This window comes from Pipra filicauda, unplaced genomic scaffold (genome assembly GCF_003945595.2).
Source record: "Pipra filicauda isolate LSUMZ 115617 unplaced genomic scaffold, ASM394559v2 scaffold32_size4067784_pilon, whole genome shotgun sequence".
NCBI classification, from domain to species: Eukaryota; Metazoa; Chordata; class Aves; order Passeriformes; family Pipridae; genus Pipra; species Pipra filicauda.
Genome location: NW_024104454.1, coordinates 3,638,370 through 3,664,079, shown reverse-complemented (window position 1 = coordinate 3,664,079; position 25,710 = coordinate 3,638,370). Strand labels below are relative to the sequence as shown.

Below are 25,710 nucleotides of genomic sequence, written 5' to 3'. Positions count from 1 at the left end.
CTCCTGCACTGCACATCACCATAAAAATGTGATATTACCCAGATTGCTTTAAAAGAATCTACTGTGGGGGACAGGGTGGTGTTTGGTCAGGTTTTTTTAACCAGTATTTTAAAAGATGTGAACATGTTTCAAGCAGTTTTACGTTTTACTGTTTCAAGCAGTTTTACATAAGCTATCACTTATCTTCAGTGACGTACACGTACAGGGTGCTTTGAAAGCAGATCACAGTAATCAATACTTCATGTCAGACTGAGTGAGCCCCAAAATTGCATGACTGGGTTCATGGGTGACCTAACCCAACAGTGCTCTAAGGACATGATGGGAGAAGGCAGCATGGAATATGATTTGGGAAAGACATGCGTTTAAAAGCTCTGACAGGAAATAAGTTCTCAAACACCTGGCAAAATTCCATTGTATATATTTTACAGCTGGGGAAAGCATTAAAAAGCAAGACCAACTACGTTGATAATTTTTCCTGTGAGGTGCAGTCTCTCAGCGCACCCCTTCTGACACACTGCATATCCCCTAGGAATGCAAGGAAGAAAAAGATGGATCAAAAAGCTAAAGGGCGAGAATTACCCTTCAAAATTGCCTATACTTGTGTCAACAAAACTGACTTTAATGTTTCTGCAGAATCAAACTGTGCTGAATATCTTGACTTTCCCACTTCAAGCCTAAGGAGTGTTTCAGCCAGAACTGGAGTTATTTAACATGCATGCCAGAGGAGTTCTGCTCTCCAACAGGTGTTGCTGAAGGCACGCAGTGCAGGTTACTGAGAGGACAGGGGCTATTGTTATCTTTTAGGCACTGAGAAAGTTTGGTCCAAAAGGTAGAAAGTAGGTGCTCCGGAACATAACAGTACTGGTTATATGACACTTCTGACAAGGATCTGGTGATATCGTGGGCAGAGCCTGGGTACTTGTGGGTACTAGCAAAACCTGCCCTGCCTCTCCTGTACCTTCACCCTCTTGCTTGAGAACTCGGTGTTCTTTTCCATCGCAAACTTCATTTTTCTAATCATGCAAGAAGTGAGAATATTATTATTGTTTTTAAACACTTATAGCCCTGGATAAGAGATGGTATCAACCTGAAACACTGAACTAAATATTCACAGGATTACATCCTAAAAATCTAAGTGAAAGATATACAGACTTTTCCAAAATTTATTTTTTCATACCACAGTTCTCTAGTTCTATGGGTTCTCCTGAAAAAATGTCTTACAGATGGTACATATCTCTAATGTGCTCTTCTTCCCAAAACAGTAAGCATCTGGCATGCCTACTGTTTAATTACACAACAGGTTCATGCAGGAGGAAACATTTTCAAGCATGGAATCCTATGCTCAAACTCTGTATATATCCAGTAGCGGGAGTTGTTCAGAGTCAAGAAAAAAGTTTTCAAACAGAACGAAAAACACACAGCGAGCAGATCTTCAGTAAGTTTTTATATGTGCAAAGACAGCCACATTAGAATCTTAAGAGGCTGAGAGGATGCAAATTTTACAGGAAACTGTATGACAATTTTGTTAAATTGTTGACCAACACCGATCATAAACATGATAACTGAAACCATAAACCAGCATTAGTTTACTGTGGAAAACAATACAGTCTGGCTGCATCTCTGGAACTTTAGGTGTATACTGAGTTAAACTATTACTCTACTCCACTATCTTCAGAAACATATATTAAATTAGTTCATCTGTAACTTCTCTAATAAAATGCTCCCATGAAGACTGACACCCTAAATTCTTTTATCACTGAATAGTGCACTCCCTCTGCTGGCACAGCACAGATCTCACACCTTAGCAGAGGCATTCTTCTGATTACACTAATCTCCAAGAGGTCCATGAATGACAAAACTTCTTCAGGTGTACACCTGATGCAACTCTGTTAACCTAAAAAAAAGTCCACTAAATTACTTCCATAAGAAAAAACTTTCAAAGGTGCCCATTAATAACTGACTTCTCTAATGAAATCTCGCAGGGTGCAAGAAGACACCATGGGCCACAATTCTTCTCAATCAACTAAAAAATCTGTACTTGTCAGGCTCACAGTCATTTTCAAAGTGAAAGGTTTCTGAAGACTCATTTTACAACAAGTAGTTTTAAGATGTTAAAACACACAGAAAAGTAGGAGTTCACAGCAGCAAGCTGACATTACAAATTCAATCATGCAAGAGCTGCATTTTCACTGTTTGCCTATGTTTTAATAAAGTGTGAGCATCTTATTAAAACCTTGTTTTAAGAGGTGCTGTGTCCCCTTACAGAGAAACAAAACACTCGGAGTTTAGACTCCCCAGAAGCACAGTACTAGATGAATTCAGTACTTGACCTAATCAGAAGAGCTGCAAGAAAGTAAAATCTTTCAAGCCAGCTTTGAAAGATCAAATATTTTAGCTTGGAGGCAAAAGGCTAACCCTCAGCTAATGGAGATACAAGTTTTGTTATGCATAAGAAGGTTTAGCAGTGAATAGTCACAAGGAGTTTCATCAGCACTCACTAGTAATACACTAAGCAATTCCCTGTGTCATGTAAGCAGCTGCTATTCCCTCCATCCCTTTTAAGCTTTGACTTGAAAATCTCATTTTTGAATGGGCCTCATATCAAAAACAGGAAAACAGCCATATATTTTAGCCTGAAGTCAAGTTGATTTCTTCTCAATAATCAGTTTAAATATCAAAAAGGAAGGTAACTTCTAAAGTAAAGTTAATGCATGCTTCTGTGAGTTTGGTTTTCCTTCTTGCTCACATATCCCGCAGAAAATATTTAAGTGCTTTCTCACTACAGTGCACAAAAATCTTATGTGTGCAGAGATGAGGGCTGCCCACCCCAAGAAAAAGATGGAAGGGGAGAAAAATGAACAATTTACAAGAAGGGCTAGAAGAACAATCGTGAAGAAGCATTAAGTGCTATTTTGTGTACATACCTTGCTCTTCCAAATAGCTAATAGGCATCTTTGCCACAAATTATATTCCACACAGTCCGATATGACACTAACAACCTCTGGGTTTCTCCAAGATGAAAAGTAAACCTGTGGTCTAACAGGTGAAAGTAATTCCCTCAAACAACTGAATCTGTCTTCTGGTTTTGAATTAGGATATCAGGAACAAGTGTAGGTAACAGGGCACTTACCTTACAAACAGACATGATGTTAATGTTGACCATTTTGTCGATTGTCTGCAAGAAAGCAAAGTTTTAGGGTTTGCTCATTTTAAGTTATTTGATCAGTATTTATACACCCTCTCGGTTTAAGTGCTGGGATAAATTATTCACCCTTATCCCTTGCCTTCCTGCTTAAGTATCAGGAGCAGTGATAGGCTTTCAAAGTAAAGTCTGTGAATTGCTCTTGGTCAAGTTTCATCTCTGATTAGGGATTCAAACTAATAAAGAACATGTATCACATTGACACTGTATTTCCTAACCCTATTTGCAACACTTATAAACTTCAATAAATTCTTATATTTAAATATGTTCAGAAATGAACTACTGTATTTTGCTCTTCACCATTTCATAGCAGTGTTTTAGTGACTTAACGTTGATTCATCAAGTTAAAAACAGGGATTTCTTTTTTTTTTTTTTGCTAAACATTATGAAGCTTATTTGAAGGTGATTAAACAGAAGACACAAAACCACAGTGGACACAGTGATCTATGGGTGTTTTGGAAACAAAATCATGCACCAGTGAAATTGTTCATGAACACAGTTCTCAGTGTGTCCAATACAACCAAGATTGTCCCTACATTATGAACTGCCTAAAACCATCATATTTAAGTTTCCTAACCAATATGGAATATGCAGCTTCCATCCATGAAGTTGCTTTCCTCTCTTCCCTTCAGTCACCTAAGAACCCCCCACCACAGGTTAAAGGAGCTCATTAGAAAGTCAGATGAGACCACGGACAGGAGCAGAATTCAGATAGTCTGAATTCAGAGCACCTGTCTGAAATAGAAATGAAGCAGCAGGGAAGAATATGTAAAGAACACCACCAAAAAATAAGACTGCCATCAACTGAGTTGTGTTATGCTGCTTATGTAAATCTCAAAGCTCTTTGAACATTTAATTCTAATCAAAAAACCTTGTTATGTGGGTCCCTTTACCAAACCTAAATACTTTTGCCATATCTGCTTATCATAGTAGAACAGTAGAAGGTACCACAAAAGCACTTACCTTATCCAGCTCTGGAACATCAATAAAATATTCAGGGTAAGAATACGACATTCCCACATTGTTAACTGAAATAAAAGCATGAATTAGATCACTTGGATGCCACCAATTAATTATAATTTTCAAACAATACTCTGAAAATCTTGCATTTAAGACATTCTACTCCTACTGGAAACATACTTGTACACACACCAGTGGAATTCGGGAGCACATTGGCAGGTCATTTTAAATGTTAATTCTCCAGTTGTTTAAAAGATGACATGTTTAGCACCTCGAACTCCGCTGCTTCCCATAGGCTGCTTCCCTGCCAGAAACGCCAGCGCACATGTGCGGGGGCACGGGGGACTCTGCGGGGTGTCGAGCCAGAGAGCAGCTCCCAGCGCCAGGCAGGACAGTAGGTGAAACTGTTTCCCATCTTTTTCTATAAATACACATATGAAGTGAAATAAGAGACACACAACCCCTCCCTCCCGCCGAGGGGAGGGTGCGGAGGGGAGCGGCCGGCGCAGTGCGCGGTCCGGGCGGGAGGTGGCAGCAGGAGCCCGGGAGCGGGACGGGCGCTGCCCGCGCTGCCCGCACCGCCCGCTCCCTGCGGCGGGATCGGGGGGATCCGCCGCCTTACGTGGGAGACACGCTCCGCTCTCGCTGCCTCGTAACAGGGAGATTCACCGCAGGAAACCGTGCTCCCCGTCACCCCCAACACCTGCGAAATCTTTCCCCGTCGGCAGCGTTTGGAATTCACCGAGAAGGTACGAATTACTTAAACCTCGGAGGGTTTTTTTCAGTACTTCAGACTGGCACGGTTTTATTCTTGGACATGAAACCAAAACCCGCTCTTAAATCCCAACCCAAACAGGGGGAAAATTCTACTTCTGTTCGAAAACAGTACTGCTCTGCAGCCTCCAACTCCATAAAGCACATTGATATGGAGACAAAAAGCAGCGACCAAATGGGATCTCCGCTTCCTAAGTATCTGTTGTTTATCTTACGCAAGTGAATCGCGTGACATGTGGTTGCTGTGGCAACATTTTACATTATATAGTATCTTACAACCCAGAGAATCCCAAAGCCTATGTATGCTCAACAGCACTGTACACCTCCAGGCAGGAGTCTGCACTGGGACAAAAAACGTCCTCAAAAGGCACTGACGCCTTTTTTAAAAAATAAAAGAGCCCCTACACCCGTGCCCAAAGCTGTCGCAGCCTAAAAGAAATTTAAGTATCAATAGGGACGCAGGATGTGCAAGAAACAAGCAGGAGAGACTCTGGCCAAGTGCACCAACTTCATTCGAAGATTCCCTCAAGTGACAGCTCTTTTAGTCCAGATCTTAGTATATTTATGGAAGTTCGTTAGTCATGTTGTGTGCTTCGAATTTTTAACTTTTAGATAACCTTTAAAAACTGAGATGAGGAATTGAGGGAAACGGAGAGTTGGCAAATTCCCAGCAGACATTTCCCACATTTAGAAGGAGTAAGAAGTTTTGAAAAGGAAGAAGATCCAGTCTTGTTATTGCCAGAGTGAACCAAATTTTTTTACTTCTTTTCATCCTTAAAGAAACTATTTTTCAGTCCATCTCTCTGGAAGGGATTTTGGCTATGAATTGTGGCAGGGTTATGGGACTAACCTCAGTAATTCTCTCCAAATATAGAATATTTACATGATTCATGCTCCAGAGAGTCACACAAAATTCACACCCCTTACTGCAGATTGAGTCCCAGATACACGCCTATACTTTCAGCAATCATCTCTGCTACAAGTTTGTAACAGACCATTAAGAAATCCGTTTTGGGTTTGTACCACCATATTGTAACTAGAAAAAAAAAAAAAGGATAACCATAGCGTAAGATACTGTCCAGCTCAAACTCCTTTCAAGAATCACAGCTATTTAAGAATGGCAAAAGGAAGATTTCCCACCTCTGCTTGTTTAACATATTGCTGTAGCTAGCACATGTTCGAAGTCACTGACAGACGCTGTTTTGAACACACAGCAAAACATTATGCAAACTCTTTTAGCCTTCATACGTGGGTGAGAAGAAGCTTCCAAATAAGAAGTTTACAAGGATTTCAATCTGTAAGTACTTTAGTTGGACTCTGTGCAACTACATAATTAGAAGCTTGTTCTTGAGCAGTACGTTTGGAGACTCCTTTGTCTCCAAGTACAAGGTTAAAAAATAATCAGCACCAATCACTGACAACTGTGCTACCAACGCTTCTCATACCTACAGTTCCAGATGAGACCTGAAAGAAGAAAATATGCTGGAATCTGAGAACTCATCCCTTATGGCTGTTCTCACTTAAACCCATGTTTTCCCTCAGACGCCCATGAAAAACGCAGCTCAACAAAAGCTGTATTCTGGGTTGCAACATATACTACAGAATTTAAAATACAAGGCACTAAAGCATGAAATTAATTGTCATAAGAAAATTAAGACACTGTCTTTCTGGAGTAGCCATCACCTGTGTTTATAAATTACATTGGCCAGTGGTTTCTATTAATAGAGCTATATCTGGGGAATAGAAGAGACCTAAGTATCATGTAATTCGGTCATCTTGAGCACAAGATCTACTAAAACTGCTAGTGATTAATTAGAAGACAGGTTTTTGTAAACCTGCACTGACAGCGGCTGCAGGAAAAAAGTGGAGGAACTCAACTAGAGAATACGCAACTCTAAAGCATTTAGTTGCTATTTTTACCACGGTTTTAGTCAAGGTGCTCACGTAAATAACAGCAAGAACCAGGCTCTGCTTGAGGAACCTGCTTGTTTTCCTGTAATAAGCTTACAAAGAATTTGAGACACATACTGCTTTAGTGCCCACTTTATGCAAGACTATACAAAGTCAGATTGTCATGATTTTGTACATCACCATAACCTTATCACAGCCTAAGAAATAATAAAAACCTTTCCAGTGTGGATATGTACCTCACACAGTAAAAGGTTTGCTGGTGTTTTGAGACATTTAAATGATCTACTATTCGCAGCAATTGCTTTGTGACAGGCAGCTTGCAAGCCTTACATTCCTTGAGTGGATTTTGACAGAACAGATTAGAACATACATTAATTTCACTCTTCAAAGTTTTTTTGGAACTTATTTCCTTCAGAAACAAGAAACAAGGCATTCACAGCTTTCTCACAACTACTCTTTACACAGAACACATCCTTGGCAGTAGAAGTTACTCCAATGGTTTTGAATTTTTACAGCAATTAAATACTGGATGTCCTGAGTTGTATGTACTCAAATCCGCCAGAAGAAGTAGAGAACATTCTGGGCTTTATCCTTTAAGATAATTTTTTAATTGCATTTTTATATAGACTATTTTCTTGAACATTATGTTCAAACATTGTACAACAAAATTCACCTATTAGCAACAAAGTTCATATAGTATTGTTTTGAAATATGCTTAAAATACCCCACAGTTCTAGTTCCAATTACTGCACTTCGGGTTAGTAAAATGAGTTTTGAAGTGAGGAGTATTTTATCAGATGACATACACTAGTAGATGTCTGAGCCATGTGACTTTTCACATGTTTAACCATCACAGGTTCTCATCTATACTGAGTAACCACAGAAATACAGGATATGCACAGGTACATATGCTTCCAAGGGAAAAAACAGTAAGCCGATAAGCAACTGCCTTTACCCCACTGTTCAAAAAAGATTCAGGTAAACTGCCGTTATGTTTAAACTCTTCTTAGCTTGTGATAAAACATCTTTTTGACATCATAGTTCTACGTTTGACAAAGTAACTGGAGGGATCATCTTGCCTTTTCAAGGACTCCCACACCACCTACATTCCTGCAATACAACAAACCACACTGAGGCACACTGAACTGAGAAAGAATTTATCAACATGATCGGAATACACTTAAAACTTTTGAAGCAGGAGACAGTTACTTGATGTTATACTGTAATGATTAAATTTCAACAGCTCTATAATTAAAAATTAACAGTTCTCCCACAGGGCTCTACTCTGAAGTTGAATATCTCCTAAGCTAAGTATCTGAAGCTCGCTTAGGTTCTACGATGGCATTAGGTCATAGAATCATAGAATAGTTTGGATTGGAAGGGACCAGTCCAAGTTGGTCCACCTAATCAACCCAGTTGGTCATCCAGTCCAATCCCTCTGACATCTTCAACCAGATCAGGTTGCTCAGAGCCCCATGCAACCTGGCCTTGAGTGTTCCAGGGATGGGGCACCCACCACCTATTTGGACAACCTGTTCCAATGTTTCACCACCTTTTCTTCCTTATAACTAATCTAAACCTACCCTCTCTTAGTTTAAAGCCATTACTCCTTGTCTTATTGCAACAGGCTCTGTTAAAAGGTGCCCCCATCTTTCTTATAAGCCTCCTTTAAGTACTGAACAGCCACAATAAGGCATTCTTGGAGCCTTCTCTACTCCAGGCTCAACAACCTCAAGTGTTCAAGTCATGGTGCATGCAGTCGTAAGCTAAAGGACCTTTAACAATCACAGAGTAACACACTAAAAATATTCAATAAGTGTCACAATTCCTAGAAAGTAGTCACTCATGCAAGCACCATATCACGTATTGTGTCAACAGCAAGCTAGAAAACATATCAAGCATACAGCAACATAGCTTTAGTCAGACAAACAACAGCTTTTGTGAACTAGTTTCAATAAAGTTCAATATGGGAAAAATGTATTGCGCAGGCCAAGACGAAACATCAGTATGAAAGATTTAGAAAGATCACATACAAACCTAAAACACCAATCTCCAGGCCTTCCAATCCTGCTTTGATTCTACTGTAAATATCTTCTCTCTCTCCAAAGTCTGCCACAATGATTTTTGTTTCCACTTTGTACTTCTCCTCTAGAAAAAAAAAAACAGTTTATAAAAGTTTAAGTTTGAAATAGTTGAATTATCATTCAAATATTAAGACTGTATCAGTTATTAGGTTTTACAAAATATTATTTTAAGTAGGTAATATTACACATGAACATTTTTACTTCTGCAACAGAATTCCTTGAATTGTAACATAATCTGTGCAAGAAGTTTGTGACATTAGCTACTTTTGGTGAGAATATAAATTCTCAAATGATTCAGCACATTTTGTTTGTAAGGGACAATAAAGATGGTAAGAAAGCAAATTATACAGCTTTGCACAGAATAACAAAAATGGAGAAATCTGAAAACATATGTACACAACAGTGTTTAAGTAAAGCTTGACAAAACCACTTTTTCTTAACTTAAGCTGAATGGCAAATGAGTTGCTTGAGACCAAGAAAAAACAATTCTTTATTGCCCTCCATTTCCATTCTCACTTCCGTTCCCATAAAATTTTTTCAATCTTTTAGCTTTTTGAACATATATCAAAAAGGGAACATGTGGGTGAACAAGAGCAGACCTTCAAATTTGATCATTCCAAAATGCTTCTGATATGCTATCATCTCCAGCTTTAATAGAAGAAATGCGTGTAGTCAACTACATTTTGAAGTAGAAGAAAGCAAGTAGTAAAAATACTTCACATGAAAAGCAACTCTGCTTCAATCAAGCCAAATTACATTGAATTAAAACCAGTACAATGTCCTCTCAGACTTCACAAGAGCAGAACGGTCGGCTAACATCGCAGCATCTCTGTTTTGCTGCACCTGACTCCCACCCTAGCATTCCTTAAGGGACCTGTGTACAGCTCAAGAAGGATTTTACAGCACTTTGCCCCCCAGAGCCATTCATAAAAACAGTGCCATGTTAAAGGAAAAGAATCATTCACAAAAAAGGTTAGAAGCAGCCCGATTCCCATGATGCTCCTTCCCATTCAAGGGAAAGCTGCAAATCCCATGATCCTGCCGTCCATTCATGCAGAATCATGAATCTACTGAACTCTCCGGTTTGCTGGCTGCCTCCCCTCCCCGCCACAATATCCCTAATGGCAGATTAAATTATTTCTGCTCCTTTTCCCTCTCCCCATCCTCAACCTCTTCATCTCTCCTGAACAGCTGCATTGTTTAAAAATCCCCTGAGAGATGTTGCTATGTCAAATGACGACGTAAATAGCATTAAGCCCCTACTGCAGCAGCAGTCTTGTGATCGCGTCAGAAGAAAATCAAGTTCAACATTTGGGGGGGGCAGTGAGGGGTAGAAATGGTCTATTTTTGAACACAGCTGTTATTATGTGTAGCACACACATTTGGTTTTTTACAAGACAGAGAATAAAGGGCAACATCAGAGGCACACCTAATACATTCAAATGGACTGGGTGGGCAAAGCCCAAGTCACACACATTTTTAACTGTTTTGTAGGATCTCCAGCTGTCTTCACTGCCACTCAGATGCTTCATGAAATGCAAGTTGCTTAAAGGACCCAAACACCACTCTCACAAATCTGCTCAGTTGGTACTGTCCTTTCTATACTAAACACTCTTCATTAGGATTGTTACTAATCTATCTTCAAAGCCTTTTGAAATCACTACAGGGATACTGAGAGGACGACATAAGGAAAAAAAAAATCAGAAGACCTAATACTATAAATAGAAAAAAATTCTCTACTATTCATATAAGACCCTTCTTCGAGCCTTTAGAAAATTAGCAAAGAGCCATTACATTTAAGATGCAAGCAATACACCTATAAAAAGCTGCAGCACCCTTTGTGGGCAGAGGGTGCATAGTACAGTGTATAAAAACGTGAAAGGAGAAGAGTGCCTACTAGTATGGCCAGAGGACAAGGTCTTTGTGAGGTTGCTCACTGCAAACATGCAAGGCTGTCTTGCCCCAGCAGATGCCACCTGCTGACCAAACCCTCTTTCCCCATTTCAGGACAGCTTTCAGGTATTCTGTAACTTCTGCATACCTCATGCTCTGTCCCAGAACCTGTGATAGGTGGGATGATCCACTATCTCAGAGAAAAGAATACAACAGTTCCATGTAAAATGACAATGCAAATAGCATTAAGTCATAGAATCATAGAACCAGCTGGGTTGGAAGGGACCTCCGAGATCATCAGGTCCAACCCTTGATCCACTACCACTGTGGTTACTAGACCATGGCACTAAGTGCCACATCCAGTCTCTTTTTAAAAATCTCCAGGGACAGAGAATCCACTACTTCCCTGGGCAGCCCATTCCAATGTCTGATCACCCTCTCTGTAAAGAAATTCTTTCTAATATCTAACCTAAACCTCCCCTGGCACAACTTGAGACCCTGCCCTCTTGTCTTGCTGATGGTTGCCTAGGAAAAGAGACCAACCCCTACCTGGCTACAACCTCCTTTCAGGTAGTTGTAGAGAGTGAGTGTCACTTCTGTGTAAACTGAAGTCTAGTAGTCAGAGCACAAGGTGCAGAGAAGAACAGGTGTGCTCTTCTCTGTATAAAAAAAGGAAACGGGAATTTCATTGATCTTAAGGATTAAGATGCTCTCAAACAGATGGGCTAGAAGAGAGAGTAGAGCACACTCCTGTTTTATCTGCCAAAAAAACTCTGAGATGTAGAGTAATAGAGAAAGAAGCAAGCAGGCTATGTCCTAATCCAGAATATCTACAGTGTCTGGGCTATTGGTGTCCAAAAGAAAACCTGAAACCCCTTAATGGAGCTTTCAGTGTGAGGACCATGAGGTACTCGAGAGCCACAGGGAGTGAAAGCCAGTTTTTGCAGTCATAGCCAGAGGATCTGAGAGAGCTGATATTACCTGCCAGCATGTCCAGCATTCCTGATGATATTTTAAGAAGTGAATCTAATGTTTTGTCTTTGGAACTGGTACTTCAAATGCTCCTTAGTGGGAGACTGAATATTACACCACCATGTTATCAATAGTTGTGCAGCAGTCAGTCATCACCTACCCATGCGATGGGAAAGGAAACTCAGCAGATCTCCTTCACAATTATCAACTCTGATACACCAGTGTTTTAATCGTCTCATTTACTAAAACACTCAAGTGAGATCAGTATTGACCCTGCAAATAAGTTTTAACCTAAACATACACATGTCAAGTTAATTTACAGGGTCTGTATGATCTTAGCCAAGACCTCTGTAATTTAGCAAGACACAAACTGTGAACAACAATATCCTGGTAAATCAGTAAAAGCAGACATGATCTTCTGCCATCACACCATCATATGAGAAATAAGTTGTTGTCCATGAACAAAGCCTTGACAAAAACTTTTTCACAGCTGTAGGAAGGCTGAATGAACCAACAGTCACAATGGTGACAGAGCAGGATGGTATAAATGTTGTTCAAGAAAAAAAGACAAAGTGAATTTTTGCAGAAAACATTGGGCTGGGCTCTTTCTAAGATCCAGACAGCAATCCAAGAACACAGTCAGACTGCAGAGGCAGAGGCATGGCACAGTCCAACACAGTCGTCATGCAAACAAAGGCAGTACATAAAATACACATTGGAAGGCAAATGAAAAATAACTGAAAAAAGTGCCTGGTTTTGCATTGCTGGTAAAGGACTACTGACTTCCCTCAGGCATGTTCCCATTCTACACATTCCTGCACAATACAGAATGAGACAGTCTGGAAACAAATATGCTATTTAGCTACATACTTCACACCATCAGAAGTACAAACACTTTCATATATAATCCCTTGAAGGACACACTACCTTCAATATCCTCAGAAGAGGACTGGAAATAGTGTCTCAAACCTTGGTTAAGGTGCAACTTATTCAAAATAAGCATAAAGACACTTAAACAGTCATTCCAGGTTTTACACAAACACTGTCAAATGTTCATGGAATCTTGTGCAAACAACTTTATTAGAGACTCAGTTTGATATTTTAAAATCAGAAACTAAATTGCCAATTTCAGGAAATTTATTAAAGCGATATTCATGCATTCATACATGATTTAATTTATCAACAGTTCACCAGAAAGGAACATCTATTCTTATACAGCTGTGACATAGATGCTTACTTACAAATGCGAGACCAAAGGCTTCATCTGCTCTTTAAGGAGGCCCAGAGGAAATCTCTATTTCTACCTTACGTTGGAAGCCAAATAAAGTTAGTTTGTAGCCAGCAGGATCCTAAGTGAAAGATGCTGCAGAACTGCTGGGGGAGCAGGGGGAAGGCAAGGAGTAATACTCAAGGAAAACAGACTGGTGGAGCTGGAAATCATGCACTTCAGCAAGCAGGCACAACAGAGGCAGCAGAGAACTGAAGACAGAAAGGTAGAGAGAGGACAACTAAGCGGCAGAAAGCACAAGCACACCAGTACCATCCTGAGGAACAGCCGACAAAATACAATGCTTACCTGAGTTCTCATCTAAGATGGTTAGTTACAACTTCACAAGGTGAAGCAAAAGCTTAATTAATTCCAAAGGCCAGATATGTCTGATTTACAGGAAACATATCCAGTGTCTTGCAATGTAAGAAAAATGCTAAGCTAAACTATCAGGTAAAGTAGGGCACACCTTTGCTACTAAAATGATTCACATGCAAAGTAGCACCATGTTACCTAGACCACCAGAAAAAAAGGATCATGCTGGAATTTAATAAAAAAAAAAAAAAAAGGTGGAAAGTTAGAAACTACATTAAGCTACAACCTAAATAATGACAAATAAAGAACTGTAAAATGGCTAAAAATCTTCAATTTTTTTTTTTTTTTGGAAGCTTGCAAACAATTCAAAGCAGCAAACCCCCTAAACTGAAATCTTGGTTGACAGGCTAAGAAAACGCTAAGAAAGTTTTCAGACACACAAACTGGGCTTGAAAGAAGGTTCCCCCAGAGGAGCAAGCTTGTGTACTTTGATGCAACAGCAAACACACACTAATCTGGTGGTCAGGAGAAGTAGTTCAGTTTACCTGAGAAAAACAGTGTCAGTGTTCATGGGGTCTGTTGTACAAAGTCTCCTGCGAAACAGGAAAACTACAAGACCATCATTCCTAATAAAATGACATTAGTTCTTGAACCATCTGTTTCGAAGCAGTTTGCTACAGCAGCTTGAATTTGCCAAGAACATCAAAATAAATCCAGTCAACTTTGTAACAGAGAGGTTCAGGATACAAGGCCCACATTGTAAGCAAGTACTGGAAACAGTTCTACCAAGATTGGGGAAAGTACATTAAAAACTCTTGCTAGAACTCAAGCACCTCATCACTTTACATTCAAAGCCTCACATAAATATTGCCATCACAGTGATGTGCTATAATGCAATGGCTTGCAAAAACATAAAGGAAGTCTCACTTGTTTTTTAGCTTCAGGATGGCCAGAGATGCCAGCAAAGCAGAGATGCCAGCTTCATTCTTCACAGATAAGAGGAAAAATTTGTTTAAGTGAGGAGAATCAACTACATCCACAAATAAAGATGCCATCTCTCCAGTATCACTGCAGTGGCAAAACTCACCCTAATCCAGCATCCGGTCTCCAGAAATAGAGTTAGTAACCTTTCAATATAGGGTAAGAAACTTAGAGATGAAAGCAAAACATGAAAACCTCCTGTTTTTCGTACTGTATCTATGAAGGACAGAGACAAAGAAGAATTTAAGACTATGGAGTGGCTGCTGATAGCTCTACAAAGTCTTTGGCTGGTCTTAAGGGAGAGCCATTCCTTTCGGGAATGTATCCAATTTGGGAGTTTCAGAGTTTATAGAAGTAACTCACAGTGTCATGGATGAATGGAATCTGTTTTCCAGAAGGACCAAGTGCTTTCAGACTGTTGATAGTAGATTGTTATTACACAGTGATATATTCACCATATAGAAGTGTGTTAAAATCAGGTTGGTATAACAAGAGCTAGCCTTTTCTGATCATTTTGAAGGGTGTAAAACTCTGAAGCTGAGTACTGGTAACCTAAGGAATAGCTCTGTTGCACCTCTTGCAAAGGAATGGTATGCTGTTTCCACATAGCAGAAGATCCCTGCCTACAATTTACCAGTACTTACTATGTTTCAATACATTTTTAAAAGCACATGTGTATGCACATTTGGTCAAACACTAGGGTCAAACACTACTTTCATTCAAGTATACATGCAAGACTTCCAAGGAATTCCTTACATACTGCAGTAGTTGCACATGTAAGCTCATAGATACAGCTTCCTTAAAAATAGTGAATATTTTAAAAAATCCAATCACATAGAAGTATAGAATGGGTAAAAAAACCCGCCACACTGTATTAAAAATGTTACTATTCTGTTAAACAACTTTAAGTTTCGATACACACAAACATACACAAGTCAGTTCCTCACTTCTCAGCTTTCAAAGTCCACATGGGAGAAGATGGCTCTCCAAGCCAAAGTCCACAAATCCTTGAGCCACAGGGGCATGTAGGTTTTTAATGTGTATATGCAGAGTGTTACTACAAAACACAGAAAGAAAACACACTTTGTTAATCCTTGCCTCCATTTGCTCCCCTCTGGCTCCCATTACATCAAAATATATTACAACTTCTGAGATACACTAACCAAGTCAGAAAAACATTATGAGCAACACACAGGATCAATCAATAAGCCCATTCACCCAAATATTATGCTCAACATTGTAAGCTTTCATAAATCAAGCTTGTTCTAATTACAAAGCTAACTAAAAACACGAAATCAAGCAGCCTGTGAAAAACAGCTGCAGAGGCTGACAGCCAGGGGGGCTGCACAGTCAAGTCATTGCAATGTTTCCAAATGTCGGCGTTATTTCAGGCAGCAAGGCAAGCACAGCTCTGATGCTCCCCACGCACACCCCCTCACCCCAGCGCTGCAGCGGCCCGGGCAACACCAACAGACACTGCACGTGCGGCCGTCCTCGTGCCGTGGGGAGTCATGCTTTCCCAGAATAGCTCAGCTTCGCTCTTGTGTGGTTTTCCTCACCACAACCTCAAAATATCCACTATGGCTGAAGCTGCACAGAGTTTGCTAGGACACAATCCCAAGTTCTTCCAGAGATAAGTGAAGCGTGGGAAGGTTGCTACTGTGTGGCAGGTAGCACCTTAAACTCCTATTTCTTCTCTCCTCTTTCCCCAAAGTTATTTGCAACCCCCTTCAAGATGTTCTTTTGATACTCATTGAGGTACTGGTTTTTACACAGCATGAAGAGAGCTATTTTTAATTTACTAATTCATTTTAGTAAGGGCATATGGACTATTTCCCACAGTTCCTGTAACATTTCCTTTTCCTTGTCATTATTACTGCCTGACTGTGACAGTGTGTACACTTGTTATGTATACTAATGTAAACATTAATTTGCAGAAAGTGATGAAAAATACAAGTCTAAATTCTCCAGCCATACAATTATTAGAACAGTAATGATTAAGAAACCAAAAAAATTCACAACACATTTTTTTCAGATATAGGCTCAACTGAATGAATTTCAAAATGACCAGGAAAACTACTTCATAAGAAGAATTTATGGGTCACTTAGAGAGATTGAAAGGTGTCACACTATGAATTAACAAAAAAAATTGTGCCCTTACTCTCAAGTCAATTTAAAGACATTTAAGTCATGAATTATTTGAATCAAAACAAATTTTAAAGGTGAAATAAGTTTCTAGGCTAAATCAGCATTATTTTTTATGTCTCCAATTCAGCATCCACAGTAAAATGTTTATTGTAGTCCAAAGACAGACAAGGCACAGTTTTCAGGAATCTCCAAAGTGCTACTTGTGAGGGAAAATACATTGTTAATTAGTCCACATCTAATGCCCAATCTAGTATAGTACCCAGCTCAGCACCGGAAGTGTGGCACATGCTTAAGGAGTTACACAGCAGGCCTACTTTTATCCACTAGTTACACCATTTTGAAAATTGTTTATTTCTCACAGTCAAGGATTTATTTTTTTTTAAGAATTTTTTGTGCATAACAAATCAACTGAGTTTCCTTTCTCTATGAAAAGCTACTAACTAGCATTATTTCCCTCACCAACACATGTTCCTGAAAAAACATAAAAGCGATTATCACCATCTCCTCAGCAGAGAAGTCTATCAGGGATTTTTACAGCTTTGACAGATAAAAACGACTTGATGTATTGAAACTTAACCTGCTAAAAAAGTGACATGAGACTAAAATACAGAAGTTCATAGAAGGAAGTTGCAGAAGGAGGACAGCACTGTTTGCATCATCCAGTCCTTCCCTGTGCCAGAGAGAGACTATTCCCTGCAGAGCCACTTAAAAGGCCTAATTTTAAGTCTCTTGGCAATAGAGCTTCTGCCCATTGCCTTAAAACAGATTTGCAAAACAGACTTTCACCCAATCCAATGTAAAAACAATCTAATACTTATTTTTTCATGTAATATTCTGCTTATTTTACACTGAAAATGACAAACAATATATTGCCACTTTCACGTTAACAGAAGGTGTTTAACGGCCCAGAGACTAGCACAAGGGCTCTTGTTTTTGGCATCCATAAAACCTGCGTAACAAACACATTGCTAGCAGAGATAGGCATTTAGTTTCTGTATCACAGAAAATGCAAACTATTCCCCCACCCAAGTACTGCCAGGCAGAGGCAGCAATGACCCTGAACATTTTCAGAGATGACAATTCCTGGTTGTTCAAAGTGTGGGTTTCAAAAGTGCCAAGTGAGTCGTGTGCCCATTGATCCAATTACCTAACATGTAAAACATTAAGACTCAAGATACCAGCAGGTCCCAGAGTTAGTCCTGAACCTACAGGTACAATATACAGAGTATGTGAGGTGTGGAAAAAGCTACTTCTGCTGTAGTTTACATTCGGAAAAGGAAACCCAAAGCACCTAATTCGCACTTAAACAACCTTTACACATTTCTTTTCCTGGACTTTATGGATCTACAAAGTATGAATAAATACTGCACAGAAACACTCTGACAGTGATGTTCACAGCAAGTATCTTCTTTCTGGAAGAGGCTAACTCAGTCTTGCCAGGTATGAAAAACTATCGTCTGCTAGAACTTGCCAGCTTACTTTATGTGGAACCCGTGACACCAACTGCTGAGCTTTCTTAAACTGGTTTTCATCCTTAAAACCAACTATGATAAGTGGTCTGTTATTCCATATGCTGACAGGCAATATGTAAACGAAGTCCTTTTGCAAGGATGCCACTAGTCATATGCAGAACATTTCACTTGTGGCTTGTCCTACCATGCTGCTGCCTCAAAATTCTCCTAAGAGATAAAGTAGTTCAAGAACTGCATCCTGTAGCTTGCAAGACATCTATCAAGTGTTTCTCTCTAAGCATTCTGCTCAATTTCTGTAAATTAATCCAGGCAAAATTTCACTGAGAAAATTCAAGAGAAGATGATAAAAAAGGACTAAGGAGGAAAAAAAACCAATCAAAACCTCAGAAGCAGAATTCTTCTTAAAGAAAAAAATAAATTAAAAATAAGCTTCCTTTCCAGTTGCTCTTTTACATCAGGGCTCATCTATTTAAATTATTGACAAATTAATAGAAATTAATCAGTCTTGAATCCTCTGTCAGTTCTCTACAGTGTCTGTCAACTGCTCCTTTAGTAACTGGCTCACAAAAGGCAAAACCAGGAGAACTTTCTTCACGTCATCCAAGGGAAAGTTTCTTCAGAGATGAAATCCAAGAGCTCATTTTGAATGAAAGATCCTTATTCTACAACTTTATGTGAAAAGTGATTTCAGTGCATCAAAACATGTCCAAAATATTTGAAGCCATTTTGTCAAATTCAAGAAATATATGGGGATTTCAACTCTGTCAAGCTTAACCTGACTCAGATGATAGAAGGCTGCAAACACATTAATTTACCTTGAAATAGATCACAAAAGGTCAAAATAACTGCCAGATTCAGTTATTCAAGTCTTCAAGTTAAGCTCAAGCAAGTGAACCTTGTCATTTCTGTGCAAGAAAAGTAAGAAGATGATGTCCCCTTCCTCACAGAGTTTGTCTGCATTTCATCCTCCTCTATCAAACGCAAATATTCTTACCTGCCAACTCCAAAATGTGAGGAGGATTTACTGAGGCACAGCAGGGAGGAAATGCAAGCGACAGGGCAGAGATTGAAGAGCAAAGTGCTCCAGGGTAGGTGCAGCTGAGCATCTGCAGGGGTCAGATTTGTCATGGGGGGCATTGCCCATTTGCTGCAGTAGGTCACAGCAAGGGCTGAGACACAAGCATAGCAGTCAGCATCAGGTCTGCTTCAGAATGCTGCCAACTACCTTGTTACCAAGAAAGCAGAAGAAACCTGTAAACCCCACCTGCCTAGAAAATGGTAAAAGAACATTTCTGGTTTTGGCACCACATCACATTCTTGTACTCAAAAATCATGCCAGATTAGTAAGAAGACAAGAGACCACAAATATAAGCACGACAGCTATCAGTTTACAATCTACCCAAAATCTCAGGGTTCAAGATGAAAATACCAGGACCAAGCAATTTCAGGTACACTACACACTGAGCTCAGCAAACATATTGGAAGGAAACCGTCAGCCACACAGATTTTAATTGCAAAAACCTGTATTTTCTTATAGAAAGGCACGTAGCAGAATCAAAGTTTTGGACACTAGGTTCTCAAACAGTATGAAAGGTTTAAAAGACAATGTGTTCCAAATAAATGGTTGTTTGTGAGAATATATTGGAAAATTGATTTTTCTCAATTCAAAGAATTTATTTGACCTAATTTTATTACCTCAGTGTATGTAATACTAAACCACCAACTTTAAAGCAGAAAATGACAAATTCCTTTTTTAAAAAAGTTTTCAATTATACAGTAATTGATGACAAACTCAAAATCTCCCACGTTGCTTTTATATGCACTCACCTACAAGTAGACACTTAGACTTGCAAGTAGGAACACTACTAAGCTACAACTTTTTTCCTGGCTCTCACAGTTAATGCACAGCTCCACAACCTGTCCTGTGAAGCCACTAGCTAATAATGTACAGAAATACCAAATTCTTTTGACAATTTCCCTATGGACATATTCTCTTTGAAGTGTTTTCCCTGCTTGTCTGGTTTGCATTACATTCTACATATTGCAGCAAAGTAGTTCTCAAGTCTGCTCAGAACAAACCTATCAGCAGCACTGCAGTAACTGAAGCTTTTCTGCCTGCAAATTCACTCTTCTGGCACAGAGCACCTGAGATGTCTTGGATCATACCCATTAAATACAGTAAATCAAGGAACAGCCTTGTTATGTGGCAATAACAATTGTCTCCATTCACAGAGAAGTTTTCTTTCTGATCCTCCCTGAATCTTTGGTAGCGTTAAACGATGTGCTACAACAGACACTTTAAAAAGGTTCTGAAACAGTGAAGCAGCATGAACTAAACTAGACCAAGCATTTTGCATAATCTGTGTTTGTGCATGACAACTTGATTAAAAGATCAAATACGCTTCCATAAAACTTAGATAATTCCACACAGTGGTGGGTCCATGATGACTGAAGAGGAAATTCAAATTTGTTTCTTCAATCTGTGTCCTATACTTTGTTTCTTAGGGAACAGAAAGCTGAAAACATGCTTGAAGACACATTGAAAAGTCTTCTAAAGTCTTTAACTACTTGTAATTAACCCATTAATTTTTGTTGCTCAAACTGAGCTGCAAGGTCAGAACATCTGCCGTTTCTGTAACATCAGTTCAGCCAGTTTAATGTGCAATTGCACATAAAAAAATCAGATCCAGGTCAGCTGGCATTTAACATGCAGAAAGATATATGACTACTTCCCTTATGATGGTGGTTATGCAACTTTCATTTTGTACATAGGTATCACTCCTAATAGAAGTATACCCTAAGAGCAGAAGAAAAGAGTCTTCTTAAATAGAACGAACACACCTGATCCTCAAAAGCCCTCTCATTCTTTGTGGCAGAGTGCATCTATCCATTCACTAGGATAAGCAAGACTGATCAGTCAAAACAAGAAGGAAACAGAAAACAGGCACAGAATCACACAATTCAAAGAACTGGAATTAGTTAAACAGCTATTCTTCCTTAAAGTGATTAAGACTCATTACTCAAGAGGAGAAAGCCCATGTCAATTTGAAGAACAATTGTGGGACTACCATAAAGAAGTTTAAAGCTACCTTAGGAAGCACTCCAGTAGTTACAGTCTTCGCACTAAAAACGTTACTCACCTTATATATGACAACATCTGAACAGACCGCAGAGACCACATGAGACAAGAAAATTCTGTCCAGCTAAAACCTAGAAGGATCTGAAAGTGCGACTCAGGTTTGCTTGATTATGCAGACTATCCTAATCCTTCAGCATATTCCACAGTGAACAAGGAATACTTTTCAGTAGCTCAGTGTTGTCAAAAGAAGTGTTCTGAAAATCCAACATGAGTCATCTCATTTCAGAATGGTTTAGGAAAGGAAGCAGAAAAATGTTTGGGTGAGGCCTAACAGTAATTATGTATTACTGGCTGCTTCACACAGGTACATGTACCTATTTTTTTAATCTGAAAAACTCCCCCAGCAGCTCTCATGTAAGTGACAAAAGCTCAAAGCAGTAGATTTATCTGTCTTGTCAGCATATGCTTAACTCCCAGGGAGTTAAGACATTTCCAAACTGTTACAGAAAGGGTTATGACCTCTTTCAGAAAGCTCGTCACTTCATGCATAGGTGTTTGATTCCAGAGCAAGATATTTGTAGAAACTTCTATCAATTATAGCTTTACTTAGCAAAACAACTTTATATAGCACTGTAAGAAACGTGACTGAACGTGCCCACATATGCAGCAAACTACCATCCAGCTACAGCAGTGAAACACCAAAAAGACCACCTTGTTGTAGCTTCTTCATATATTTGCAGTAAGCATCAGTACTTATATAGGTTACCCGAGCAGTGACACCTATACTGTTGCATTTACCCTGTGACTGTATTGACTAGAGCATCACAGGTAGGTCCAGACACTGCAGCAACATCTTTAAATTCAGGATACTAATGAACAATACCAATTACTTCCAAATCAGCAGAAGATTGAACTTGATGACAACTTCACTCTAAGAACGAATGCTTTCTAAAACCTAAACATAGAGGTAAAAAGAATTTTCTGACTAGAAAACAGTTTCATATGCCATCTTACATTGGACACTAAAAAAAAATCAGAGACAGTGGCATTTATATCAACAGAACTGTATGCCCTGACTTTCAGTGAACTAGCACAACAGCTACCGTTAGGCAAGCTGAAGTACTCGAGTTTTTCAGTCACCTTTACATTCACTCAGCATCCCCTTACAACTTACTACAGGACAGTGTGTTGAGACTTGACTTACTAAATTATGATTTACAGTAAAGCACTAAAAAATTCACTGGAAGTTTTAACAAATTTAAGCCAAAATGATACATTTATGACCTTGGAAAGAGAGCAGTTTTTAACAGGTATTTGCATTATGTACACAAACCATTTTAGGAAAGCCTAAGCAAGACAAGGGAGGGTAACACAGAAGCATAATTTTAAAGGTTTCTTTACCCAACATCATTATGCTGAGAAACCTACTTTATAGTACACAACTCCCACTCCTGCTTATCAAAACCTTTTCACATGGCTACATTTCTCACTTTATCTGACATACTCTGCACAAACTAATAACCTTGCATGAAATATGCCTTAATAAAAGAGATATAGAAGAGGAATGCTTGTGTGTTAGATTAGACTTTGCTCTGATTGGAAAATCATTTGTCAGCATGAGACTTGAGGAAGCTTTCTCCTAACTGATCCCGTACAAATATCCATTTTACATTTGTGATTGGAATACTCAAGTTGCTCCCTTATTTTTGCATTACAGCCATTTACTACACACTTACTGAAGAAACAATCCCTGAAGAAACAGGTTCTTAAACACATTAACTCATTCCCTATATTCTTATGACTATGAACAATCATCACCTCAAAAGACCTTACAGCTCTCTAATCTAATCTTCGAGTAGTTTATTCAAACAAAACAAAAGAGAGGGAGGAGTGGGAAGCTACTCACAATAAATTTGTATACTTGATAAGACAGCAAGTAACATAAGGAACATGTTTTCATCAATTTTTGAGTTACCAAGAAACCACTCTTATGGTTGAAGCCCAAACTTGCTTCAAGCTGAGGGAATATTCAGATGACATAATGGCTACATGTATCTTGTTTATTATGATTTTAGACAACTACTATGTGGATAGGTAATATTTTGGTTTGGCCTGGTAAGCTGTTATTATGGAAGACTAATAGTTTTAGGAGTACTTATTCCAGAATTGAGCCCTATTGTTCTCAGAAGTTAAGTATCAACACCTATAAAATTAATCTGCAAGGCTTTTACCACTTTTATCTGTAATATTTGCACTGTGCACAAGAGCAAACCTTTTTCAAAATCAGAGCTGTATATATATAAGCATGTATGAAATTCACATGCAATTGCATTTATTTATAAGCATGTCTGTAAAGTTTAAGGAGAAGTTTTCAACTCACTTATTTCATTAGAAACCTGGTCCAGTTTTTCTTTCGACCGACTGATTAGAACCACCTTCATTCCACGTTTTGCTAACTGCAACAAAACAAAACAGGAGTCATTAGAATAGTCATAAATCACTTCCAAGTTAGTATCCTAATTTAAGGAATTGCAAAATTCATCAAACATCACGGCAATATATGACCAGCAAGTCTGAAAAAATACATTTTAAAAGAGACATGAAGGGGAAAACCAGGACGAATACTTCCATGCTATTTCTCACTCAATTCCCTTCACACCAAATTTATTATCTTCTCAGTCATCTAATACAGGTGGATAGGCACATTTATGAAATAGAAAACCAACTGCAGATATTTCACAGAACTTTTACAACACCTCTGCAAGTCAGAGCAGACATTATTATCATAATGGAGTTTAACATGCCAAGTTAAGATATCCATGGTCACTTGAACACCTGTGTTGCAACTCAATACTTCCTTCCTTCAGTAAGACTCCACTCTTACTTTGTACTAATCATAGGTATAAAGGTTAAATTACTCCTGCAGCTCTTTTAGGGAAGCTATTTGTGGAACTTAAGCTGTGGCCAGAGTGTACCCTGGTCATCAAATCAGACCTACTGCCACAAGTTTAAAAATGGGATCTAACAAATCAATTGAAAAGTGTCTCCAGAAATACAGTTACATATCTGAATTACTCTGCAATGAAAACAAGGTGACCACTGTAAGTCCCCGTTCCAGTGAAAAGTAGAAAAAAATGTATCCAGAGTCCATAGTGATCTTCCTTTCAGACACATATAAAAACCAGGTGTGTTCTCACTGCTCCAATAAAACTCCTTCACTGCCTTAGGAAGCAGTTGAGAATGGCTCTCCAATGGAAGGCAAAACAAAAAAAAAACCAAACAAATTAAAAAAAACAAACAAAGAAAAACAAACAAACCCAAAACAAAATGAAAAAAACAACCAAACAAAGAAAACACCCAATCAACAACAACAACAAAAAAAAATATCACACAAGGACCCAGAAACCTCACAACATCACAGCATAGGACAGCAACAACCTGAAGTGACTTAATCTCCTCTACCTTTCTAGCAGAAGTATCCCAAGCAGTAGCGATTCTTCCAGAGAGATGTATGAGAAAGTTCATCAGTGATCTCCATACTTCATTTTGACGTGTGACCTCTAAGCAGTAGAAATCTCATACTACATCTCGTGAACATAGAGTGAGGTGTGGTGAAACCAAAGATACAACAGGAATCACTAACAAACAGTTGCCAAGTTCAGTCTTACTGGTAACTTAAAAGCTTTCTGTCGAGGAAATGATATGGTGTTACAAGGATGACTGGCTAAAATGGATGAATGCATCCACCTGCAGGTAAACATCTGCCTCACTGGAACAAATTTTTCATAAAGCCAACAGTAGGCTTGGAAGGCACTGGGGAGAAGGGCATAACAGTACTCTCATTCCACAGGATCAAGGCAGTGATGGTCTTGATTACTTAATCTGTGAGGACAATCTGACAGTAATCTACTCAGAATCCAAAATAACTGTGGTCCCATGAGGCTGAAAAGCCCCAGAGATCTTCCTCTTGGGTGCAAGCTCCAGACTGCTGACATGCAGTTTGCTCTTTGAGCAGTCATGACCTCTGGGCTCTCAGATTGCTTTAGTAGCTACTTCAACTTTATGGAAAAGTATCCAGCTGTACTTATCTCAAAAGCCAAGGAAGTAAAGTGGAACCTGACCATCCAGTCAGTGGAACCTCACCACACTCAGAGAACTTCCACCACAAGAGAGAGCTTGAGAGAAACCACTGCCATGTTCACACTAAAGGGATGCACTCTGAGAAGTACATCTGAAATCTGGAAATGGAAACCCATTTGCAAGTGGAGTTCTAAGTACAGAGCACATAAAACGGCCAAGGTAAGACCCTGTAACTAGCAACAAATACCACTATGAAAAGTAATCAAACTTGGAAAAGATACAACACTCAACAGCAAGTTCAGTTAAAGAGTTTGATGCAACCAGATCAGTTTCTGTTGAGCACTTTGACTTCACTGGTAGAGACCTAACTGGTTGAAAGGAAACACAACTATCCAAAGAGCGATAATGATCCCTGAGATTTCAGTTATTAATTACGTTTTTATATAAGAATCAAGGAAGACCCACTTGCTTTGTAGATAATCTGCCAGTATATTTGTTTCTTTGGCCAATGTCCTTAGGGTGCTGAAAAAGCTGAATGAGAAGATCTTAAAACTAAACATAAAAACTCACGC

The 25,710-nt window shown here is 39.1% G+C and overlaps 1 protein-coding gene across 1 annotated transcript in view; it reads right to left on the bottom strand.

The window, feature by feature from the left end:
- Positions 1-25,710, bottom strand: part of HSD17B12 (hydroxysteroid 17-beta dehydrogenase 12) — an 85,165-nt gene that overhangs the window by 24,153 nt on the left and 35,302 nt on the right. Inside the window, 4 exon segments of the mRNA XM_027719563.2 lie at positions 3,131-3,175; positions 4,166-4,230; positions 8,885-8,995; positions 23,439-23,514. Coding sequence (XP_027575364.1) covers positions 3,131-3,175; positions 4,166-4,230; positions 8,885-8,995; positions 23,439-23,514 — 297 coding nt within the window.